The 10,959-nt window shown below is 39.3% G+C and overlaps 1 protein-coding gene across 1 annotated transcript in view; it reads right to left on the bottom strand.

Annotated features, from left to right (window-relative positions):
- Nucleotides 1-441: 441 nt before the first annotated feature.
- IL23R (interleukin 23 receptor) overlaps nt 442-10,959 on the bottom strand; it is a 45,423-nt gene continuing 34,905 nt past the window's right edge. Inside the window, exons 12-15 of the mRNA XM_042851347.2 lie at nt 6,387-6,461; nt 5,021-5,117; nt 1,844-1,934; nt 442-1,114 (exon numbers count right to left, since the gene is read on the bottom strand). Of these exons, the coding sequence (XP_042707281.2) occupies nt 473-1,114; nt 1,844-1,934; nt 5,021-5,117; nt 6,387-6,461 (905 nt within the window). The 3' untranslated portion in view covers nt 442-472. The remainder of the gene's footprint in view (nt 1,115-1,843; nt 1,935-5,020; nt 5,118-6,386; nt 6,462-10,959) is intronic.

The following is a 10,959-nucleotide window of genomic DNA, read 5'->3' as shown; positions in this document are numbered from 1 at the left end:
GTAGTGCCTTTACATCCCTAATGATCCCAAGATATTTTACAAACTTCAGCTAATAGATATAGGGATAATTTTATCCTTCACTAAAATGCAACCAGCTCTGGAGTGAAACGTATCTATTGCAACTATTTAACTAGAGAATGACTTAAGATTTAGGATAGGAGAAGAATTCTGTATCCAGTTAGAACTGCAAGGAGTATAGAAGCAGGCAGGATATAATACCCTAAATTTGAATTCCTCTAGGGCACCTGATTTATATACTTACTCTTCTGAAAAGCCAAGGGAATTTAATGACTACAAATGATTAGTGATTTAAGGACCCAAAGTGTTTTATCTCATCCGAAAGTCTTTTGATTCAATTTAAGAAAATGAACTTCAGATTTTGAATTAGTTTTTCAGTTCTGATGCTTGGAAATTCAGAGAGATAGATGTATCATGGCCATAACATAGTATTATTTCTTTATTACAATTATTTCTATTGAAATAGTTTTCCAACAGTTTGTGGAAAATAGGACTTTATACCTATGGATTCTTCAGTCACAGCTCCTAAGCAAGAGACCAACTCATCTGGAACTAACGTCTGCTCTTGAACATTTTCAGTGGACGGTGGACTTTTCCACTGGTTTTCCAAAAGTGTATTAGGTTCCTCATCTGTTGTACTGAAAGTGTTGCTCTGTCCACTTCTGTTGTTGTTTAAAATGAGGTTAAACTTCTCAAGTAAAAATGTATTGCTCCCAGTTCCTTCAGCATTCCACAAGAAAGTAATAGGACTTGTATAATCTTTTAACAAAACATGTGTATCTTGGCTTGAGAGATACGTGTTTGGATCCAGTGCTTGGGACTGTGTTTCGTAAGTATTACTAAATACATTTCCCAGTGGGCTTCTGTTGGAAACCTGGGGCTTATATCCATTGTTCTGCTCAGTGACTAGAGCACTGACAAGCAGTGAGTTTTGGGAGATGGCCATATGCTCAGTGGGCACTTTTCTGTTTCCCTTTTTGGTGTCTGTGGTCTTGCACTCCTCCTGCAGTGATGTCTCTAGTACTTCCGTAACGACTGGATCATCATTATCCAAGAACAACTGGGTGGAATTGCTACTCATTAACTCACTTTTTTCCTGAAAAAAAAAATAAAATAAAATTAACAAATAGACAATATTTTGTAAATGGTAGAAATGTCACTGCTGTTTCCTAAGAAAGAGACAGGAGCGCAGATTCAAAATCCTACTCATTTCACCTATCCTTACTGTTCTCCCTTTCAGTCTCTTTGTTAGCATGTTACACCATCATTTAACCACCTCTGCAAAGGGAACTAGAGGGGAAGAGGAAAGGGAACATGTGAGTGTGCCTGAATATTTTTCAACACACTTCAAGGCCAGTCCTGATTGTAACGCTATTATTTAATATTTAGGTTGCAGTAGAGTCTCCAGATCTCAACCAGGTTGGGCCCGATGGTGCTAGGCACTGTATATGCACACACAGATGACGACAGTTCCTGCCCCCAAGAGCTTGCAATCTGATTTCCAGAGCCGCTCCAGAATGTCACAGTGCTTGCTGTGGAATCACGGTGAGCCATGACCCATAACCACAGCATAACCTGTTTCAAATAGATTCGTGTATTCCAAAGCCAGAAGGGATCATTGTTATAAGCTAATCTGATCTCCTATTAACGCAGACCATAGTACTTCCCTGAATTAATTCCTGGTTGAACCAGAGCATATCTATCCGAGAGAGAAGATTTCTCTCACTTTGGGCTGTATTTATTTGTTATGACTTTTTGCATGTGGAGTTAAAGTTGATCTGTATAGAAAAATGAAAACAACTGGGATGTTGTTTTGAGTAGTTACCTGGAGTGACTTTACCACACTGCTGTTTTCCACATTAGGAAAATCTTCAGTCAGCCATTTTGGTGTCAATGATGCAAGTGCTGTGCTAACTCTTACATAAAATAAAATTAAGTAAAAAGTTAGTGTATTGTATTAGTGACTTAGCAGGGTAAAATTGCCCCTGGACAGAGCGGTAATATGAGACTTATGCACAACTTATGTCTCACTTCAGTGGCATATAGGCCTTGCATTTGCCCTCTGCCCAAGGGTGACATTTACCCCAGGAGTATTAAAGGCTCATTTACTTACAGTAATGTGATATAAATAATGGCATGCTGTGAATTCTCAGAATTTCTTTGAAAACTGAATCCCATTTTTATTGTAAAAATAGTGTTGAAACCTCCTGGCAAATTTCCCTTGATTTCAATTTAAGTGCCCAATTGAGCATCCCTTTCTCAGACAGAGTTCCCATAGAAGTCAGAAAAAGGTAAACGCTGAACAGGGCTCTTTGGGAACATGAAAGTAGCTTGGTAGAGTCAGGGCTTGATCCTGAAAGCCTTCCATATGTAGAATTCCTAGGGAAACCATGGAGAGCTCCATTTGAAGTTTACTTGTGGGATTGAGCCCAGAGTATATAGTTTGAATTCCACACATTTACTAATACTGTGAATCAGTTCGATGCTAACAGACTGACTGAGCCTGAGGGAATGGGGTAGGTTGAGTCTGGCTTCACCCCTGGGAAGGGGACAGGCTCTGGAAATTGCTTACTCTGGTCTTATGCTAGGTGGCTGCTACTGACGAGGCAGTATCCTCTCAGATTCAGCCTTTGCAGCTGTGTAGCCTCCAAGGCCTATGGTGCTCCCATGAATCAGAAGCTATGGAAGCCATTTTAGTCTGGCCCAAGCTCTTGTGCAAAATGTATAGGTTTAAATTTACACTGTTGCCAGCTGTCAAACTGGAAAAAACAACATATGTTAAGAAGAAGAGGATGCCTATATTTCCTGATCTGTTGAGATTGGCTCAGGCACATGGTCAGAAAAACTGTGGTATTGAAACTTGACTTTCTTACAATCAAAGCTGCTCTGTAACCTACACAGAAAATTACTTATAAGAAACTTTAAGTGAGCCAAACTTCCATTGATTTCACTGTGTGGTACAGTGTTCCTGTGGGAATAGGGAGTCTCTGGTTTCAATTAAATGCTTTTATTTAGAAGAACAGGAGTACTTGTGGCACCTTAGAGACTAACAAATTTATTAGAGCATAAGCTTTCGTGGACTACAGCCCACTTCTTCGGATGCATATGCATATGCATCCGAAGAAGTGGGCTGTAGTCCACGAAAGCTTATGCTCTAATAAATTTGTTAGTCTCTAAGGTGCCACAAGTACTCCTGTTCTTCTTTTTGCGGATACAGACTAACACGGCTGCTACTCTGAAACCTTTATTTAATAGGTGCATCAACAGCAGAATAGATGAAACCTGATTCTGATTCTGTGTCTGGTTCAGAGAACCAGATTTAGTTGGGGATTGGTCCTGCTTTGAACAGGGGATTGGACTAGATGACCTCCTGAGGTCCCTTCCAACCCTGATATTCTATGATTCTATGAACCCCTTAACACCATCTGTCCACATATTTCTCTTAAGCCTACTTTGTGTTAGTGCCATCCTTTGGATCATGCAGGTTAACTCCATATGCAGGTTAATCCACATTAGGAAAATCTTCAATCAGCCATTTTGGTGTCTATGCCACAGGAGTCTGCTTGCCCAAGAACCACAGCATTTCATTCAAGTTTCCTGTACAGGTGTGTTTGATGCAGCAGTGGATGAATTCCTAGGTATCAATATCTTAGTGAAGCACAAGATTCAAATGTTGAGGTAATTCACAAATAACATGCCCATTGTTCTGTGAAGTCCATGGTTCAGAGGGAAGGAGCAGGGGATACAATACATTTGATACTGTATCACTGGTGAAATGGATGTCAGGAAGTCTTTATAAAATATTTTAACTGTTCTGACTGATTTTTCTTTCTGCTGCCCCTCTCCTATGATCTCTTCCTGTTTCTAAATATCCTAATGTGGGATTTTGATAGGTAAGTTCTATTTAAGCAGTAATTTAAATAGAACAGACGGTTGGGAATCATCAAGAAAGGGATAGATAGGACAGAAAATATCATATTGCCTCTATATAATCCATGGTACGCCCACACCTTGAATACTGTGTGCAGACGTAGTCGCCCCATCTCAGAAAAGATATATTGGAATTGGAAAAGATTCAGAAAAGGGCAACAAAAATAATTAGGGGTATGGAACAGCTTCTGTATGAAGAGAGATTAATAAGTCAGGGACTTTTAAGCTTGGAAAAGAGGCAACTGATAGAGGTCTATAAAATCATGAGTGGTATAGAGAAACTAAATAAGGAAGTGTTATTTACTCCTTCTCATAATACAAGAAAAAGGAGCCACCAAAAGAAATCAATAGGTAGCAGGTTTAAAACAAACATAAGAAAGTATTTTTTCATGCACTGCACTGTCAACCTCTGGAACTCCTTGCCAGAGGGTGTTGTGAAGGCCAATACTATAACGGGATTCAAAAGGGAGCTAGATAGATTCATGGAAGATAGGTCCATCAATGGCTATTAGCCAGGATGGGCAGGAATGGTGTCCCTAGCCTCTGTTTTCCAGAAGCTGGGATTGGGTGACAGGGCATGGATCACTTGATGATAACCTGTCTGTTCATTCCCTTTGGGGCACCTGGCATTGGCCACTGTCAGAGAACAGGATACTGGGCTTGATGGACCTTTGGTCTGACCCAGTATGGCTGTTCTTATGTTATTTCCATTTATGCCTTAGCAATAAAGTTTTAAAAGATCAAATATATGCCAACATAGACTAAACTTAATTTGGGTTTTTTTTTCCCATTCTTTTTTCTCGTATGAAATACCCCTTGTTCTCTAAATATGGGCTTTACAGAGGAATGGTCATATTATTTTGTGTTGTGATTATCCACCTTATGGTAAAAAAAACAAAAAACAAAAATCTCGGACATCTTTTGGCAACATAGGATTATGAATGGGAAAAGTTGCCCTGGGTAACAGGGGGCTGTACAAAACTGGATCAATTTCTATAATTCTAGGGTTTTCTGAGAGAGAGGCATATTCTGGAGACTAAGGGGGGGGGGAGGGATGAAAAGAAAGCGGTACCTTTTTCTAAGTGATTTTTTAAATATCAAAGTTAAGAAAACAATTGATAGTATGATCGCACCAGTGCCTATTCCCCAAAAAACGTCTCCATCATTATCTGAAAAGGGAGGGAAAAAAAAGAGAATTAATCAAATTGCTTATATCTTAGGGAAGATTTTTTTCTAGGCCCCAAACCTGAAAACATGTATACACGTGTGTGAGTAGTCCCATTGAGTTCAATGGGATTATTAACACGCATAAAGTTATTAATATGCATTAGGGTTTGCAGGATTGGGGCATTAATTTGTAAACCAGCGGCCTGGTGAGAGGACAAACATTTTTCCAAAAATGAAGCTTAGAAAGGCTGAAGAAATCTTTCTTACTTTAAGAAATGCTGTGGGGCCCGTTGCTCAGCTGACATATATCAACATAGCTCTACTAAAGTCAATGGAGCGATGCTGATTTACACCAGTTGAAAATCTGGGATGAAATACACAAAACAGACTATTTAGTGCTTGATTCAGCCCGTTTGTTTAAAAATGACAAAGCAAGGGAGATGAATGTGCACTGTTGTCTTAATTGTGCATTCCCTGTGCACTCCAAGCTCTCACTGTCTTCAGTGAGTGCAGGACCAGGGGCTAGAGGAGCAGCACACTTTACACTGCATACTAATGTACATTTGCTACTGTGATCTGGCTGTGAGAATCTAGCTGTGGAAGGGAGTTTCCAGGCAAGCACTTCTGAGAAATATGGCCAGTGTGTTTAACCATTAGCTACACATAAGAACAAATGTGTACGCTGCTTTTAAATCGATCTTTTGTTTGGTTTTGGCTGCCTGAGTCTGAACAAGCAACACAGAAGTGCCTTTACGGGTTACAACAAACCAGAAAAATAACTGAGGTTAGTGTTACATGAGAAATAAACAAGCCTTTGGCTCAAATTGTGGAGTCAAAATAGCTTAGCCTATCTGTATGATCAGGAAATGCTATCTTATTTTTTGTCTCAATTTCTCATATCCTAGCTGTTGTCCCATACATTTAATTTTAAGTGCCTTAACAAAACAAAAAGACCTAAAGCATAATTGTTGCAATAGTACAGTTTATACAACCTATTAGTACTATGCCCTAGACTAACTAACATGTGTTGTTTGCTTTATAGGGCTGCAGCATCCTTGTACTTGTGAAAGGGTGTGTTTTTGGCTGGGCCATGTCTCTAATAACAAACCAAGTGTTACTAACTTTTCACTTCTCTGTTATCACGTCACTAAACTGCCCTCCCCTCTCGCAGTCTCTGAGATACTATTGGTAGTCCATAGTACAGCAGAAACCACCCACTTCTGGTCAAGTAGAAACTCTTGCTTACCAAGTCTGAAATACTATCTTCTTACCATAGGAAATCTTCCCTGTAGCTGTGGCGATGATTACAGGATCAGTATCAATGCTTGTGTTTGGGAGCCATTTTACTGAAATAATTTAATGAGGGAGAGAAAACAGTGTTGTGGTGACAACCTTACAGAATATGTTTCCTTTAAAAATCGGGTACGAAGCGCCTAAATCTGTTCCAAATGGCATTTAGGCACCCAAGACGCTCAGGTGCTTTTTGAACATTTTACCCATGTCCTTACTGAGGGGAAAAAAATAGAGCTGTTTCACTCAAGCCCCAAAGCAGCTGTTGGCACCTGTTTGCCTTGGTGTCCAAGCAATTCAGTATGGATTTTTGTAGACCTGTCTGGAATTTAGACACAAGTGCAGAATGCTCATACTTACCCTTTTCAGCTCTCCCGCTCCTAACTGGGTGGATGCTTGAGATTTCTCTTACCAATGCTGACTGCCAGTACCAAACATCCTTGTCTAATGAGCCTCCTTGTATAATTTTTAAATGATAAAAGAGAGAAATCCCTACGCCACTCTGCTGTGAGTGGATACCATCAGAGATATTTCATTAGCTTTTCCCCAAAGAATGTGGATTTTGATGGCCAAGACCACAGACCAGTATGACAAACTGTAACATACAACTTGTCTTTATTTAAGAATAACCCTATTTACAGCCATGGAGACCCATATCTATATATCTATTTTAGGCCTCCATAATCTGGACTCCCAGGAGATGGAGAACTCTCCACCCACTCAATCATTTCTCCCTGCAACCTAAATGTTCGCAAAGAAGAATGCTGCAGCCTTGCCTGAATTCCTTTTGAATTCCTTTTGATATCATTCATTTTGACTGGCTGGATGCAGAGCGATGGCCAGTGATTGTGAGTAGCTTCCATGAAGGGAAGCACATTTATACTGAACAAAGTCACTAGCCTGGTTTCTTGTTTCATTGTTGCAATTCCCTTGGTATCTCCATTTCCCTCAGCCAATAGGAGGCGTCTTTGATTCCACGGAAAACCTCTTCCTTTAATTTTCAAAGTTCCAATCTATGCTTCTCACTTTGTTTTTAAAGTTACATTCAAACTCTGTGCCCCTAGACCTGGCAGTTCAGGCAAGCAAGTCTAACTTTTGAAGGACTTTTTAAAGCTAACAAAGAAGAGTTTACAGATGCAATTTATCCCTTTTAAAAAAAATACAGTAAAGGTTCAGAACTCTATATCTTACAACAGGACAATATCATTACACTAAGTCTTCTAATAAAACATTGTTGTAAGAAGTAGAGTTGAATGACACTGAGCTTTGAGCCATTGCTGTAGAGTAATGCAGTATTTTTTATAAAGGGAAAATATATTGTAGGTTTACACATGAACATGTACTAGATTTCGAGAACGGCTAATCCTGCTAATGATAAACATCATTACAAGATATATTGAATTCCGAACATATGTTTGATTCTCAGGATATGAAATACCATTTTGAATACTGATTGAATACAAATGAGTTATCACTGTGGACAATTCAGTCCATGCACCGTATAATTTACTTGGTTCTTTGGTTCCCCTGTTGTTCTAGGCACTACTACAATACAGTTAGTAATAATAATAATGGCCGTATCTAGCACAAAATCACTTTTGCCATGTCATTGAGCACGACTTAACCATAATTATTTTATCTTTAGATCTGTGCTCTATTTGAGTTAAGGACATGACCTTCACCTGATGTAATTTGTTGGCCTATGTGAAATGCCCATTATATGAAGTTAAATTTTGTCAGGATGACTTGCTGTTGTATGATGATTTTCACAATATATCATTTGTTAACACTGAAGAATTATGGGGAGGGAGGAAGTTGTGGGTGTGAAATGAGAAATGTATTGATCTATATATTAAAATATATTTAGCCAATATTAGTGGGTTGACACAGAATTACTGTATTCTACATTGAATGCTGCCATCATGTGGCTCAGGTAGAAATTGCAAATTATAACCATGGATGTTACTTAGCTAGTTGAATCTGTTATTGCAAATAGTTTATCTGGTCACTTTGGCCCTTTGTTCTGTTCATGACCCAGTCCTGATTTCTAATAATATATTTGGTTTTTGCAAGCATTCATCAAAGAGTTTATGCAAACTGATTTCCACAAAGCATTTCTTTCAACTATGTCTTTGACTACTTGTGATTTATGGTATGTGTGATTGGTCACCAAAGGCATATGGCATTGTTTTTGTTCCCTGATTGGATGACTAAATACTCTTAAATTTGGGAATAATGAATGAATTATAGGAATAGCAAATAATGCAGTCTGGAATGAAGTTTCATAGCTTGATACATGTTAAGGGCAGAAGGGACCATTATGAGCATCTAGTCTGACCTCTGGCTGTAGAATTTCACCTGGTAATTCCTGAATCAAGCCCATTAACTTATTGTTTCAGATGAGCTCAGGTGAAAAATTTGGGATTCACAAACATTTTCATGAATAAACCAGTGGTTGTCCAAATATTCTCAAACAACAAATAATGGGACCTGACACACACAAACTCTTACAGCAAGTGAGGAGAAATGAGGAGTATTCTATTCTGTAGAGTCTGGCAGTATGAGAACCAATATAGAATACAACAGAATTCTTGTGACGGGTTATTCAAACTCCACACTGATAAGGAAGGGGTTAAGCTGTTGCTCTGAGCCCCAGAGGCCCTACCCTGCCACACCATCAAAGCATTCATGGTTTGGAGGAGGAGCTCAAAAGGGGAATAGGCCAGCTCAGAAGGAAGGTAGACAGTGGAGATGAACTGATCTACTTGGAGCTCCTGGGAAGGAGCATTACAAGAGATCCTGAGGCTCTGGTTGTAGAGACTTGGCTAAACCCATAGTGGAGAGCCTTGCCACACTCAGGAGGTCTGAGACTTTATCTTTGATTTCAGCAACAGAGGGTCCTGTGGCACCTTTAAGACTAACAGAAGTATTGGAGCATAAGCTTTCGTGGGTGAATGCCCACTTCATCTTGCATCTGATGAAGTGGGCGTTCACCCACGAAAGCTTATGCTCCAATACTTCTGTTAGTCTTAAAGGTGCCACAGGACCCTCTGTTGCTTTTTACAGATTCAGACTAACACGGTTACCCCTCTGTTCTTTGATTTCACTTATTTGATGTTTATTGCTTTACCTGTTGGAAAACAGGGAACTGGTAAGGAAGCAATCCAGGAGTCAGCAATATGGCACTTTCAGGCACAGAACTTAGCTGCCTACCTTTGGGTCCTGGATCTGAACCCAGAGGAGAGGCCAGGCTTGGGGTTCCCTACCATCCCCAAGAGGTGGATAGAAAAGTGTGACCTAGCCAGAGCTTGAAAGGGGCAGACCACCTCATGGCTGGAGCCACTATTACCAGTGGAAGTGCAAAAGAAGTGATCCTGCTATGCCTGAGCCCGATCACAAAGGGGGCTCTGGTGTGCACCCGCCTGCACAGTATTCCTCCTCTCTTCATAAAAATACTCACAAATCACCTTTTCTGCTATTCAACTGGCTCTAGTGCCAGTAGTTAACATTTCCTTTTTAAAATGTCTTGTTTAACCAAGACTTTGACAAAAAAGGAAGACTGCCAAACTCAGAGACTGTACCAGATTTCTTCTTCTTCTCTGGACCTTCTCCACAACTGTTATATAAGATGAAGTGTATGTGTCACAATATCACTGCTGTGTCAACTGTCAAACTATTTCATACAATTGTCTTGGTACGAGTTTCAGTGCAGTCTTTGATCTGACCTGACATTCAGGCTGACGTTATGGTTTATAATCAAGGGTGGGAATGTGACTAATTCACAAAAGAAGAAGAAAAACTATTCAGTTGTTTTTGCCCCAGTATGATTCACATCTATATTACTTATTTTCCCAATGAACTTGAAATAGCTTTGATGTATTTATGAGCTTCCTAAATCAACTGTTAACAGAGACAAACTCATTTAGCTAAGTGCTTTAGAGTAATTACAAAAAATCTCTTGGATAACTGGAGTTGTGGATGATGGGGATAAATTATATAGCTATATAACATATATCATTTACCCCAGTCATTTATATATGTAATATATTATTTCTCCCTAATATATATAATATATGTCACCCATGCCTTTGTCACCTTGGATTACTCTACAAGGGAACACAGATTTAAATATTCAATAGCTGCAGCAAGTGCAGAATTCACGAGCCCAGTTATTAAGTTGTATTTCTCATGACTAGCACATATTTGATTTCACATATGTGGCTTAAAATCACAATATAAATATTGATATGTTCTAACGCAACCAGAAGATATGGGCTTGATGCAGGAATTATCAGGTGATATTCTATGGCCTGTGTAATGCAGAAGGTCATACTACATACTAGATGGTCCTTTCTGGCCTTAAATCCTATGAATATATTAACTCAGCTGTACCGATAACACTCTATACTTAGATCCTGTAGTGTCTTCAGCAGTGCAGCAAACATCACCCTAAGCTATGTTTTGTTGAGAGTTCAAGATTTAGTGTCTTGCTTATACTGATCCTTTTTTTTTTCCCCTCACAAGGAATAGATGGAATATCTGTAGCCTGGTTAG

This window comes from Chrysemys picta, chromosome 8 (genome assembly GCF_011386835.1).
Source record: "Chrysemys picta bellii isolate R12L10 chromosome 8, ASM1138683v2, whole genome shotgun sequence".
Classification (NCBI taxonomy): domain Eukaryota; kingdom Metazoa; phylum Chordata; order Testudines; family Emydidae; genus Chrysemys; species Chrysemys picta.
The sequence above is the reverse complement of the archived record's forward strand: the minus strand, read 5'-3'. Positions and strand labels throughout refer to the sequence as shown.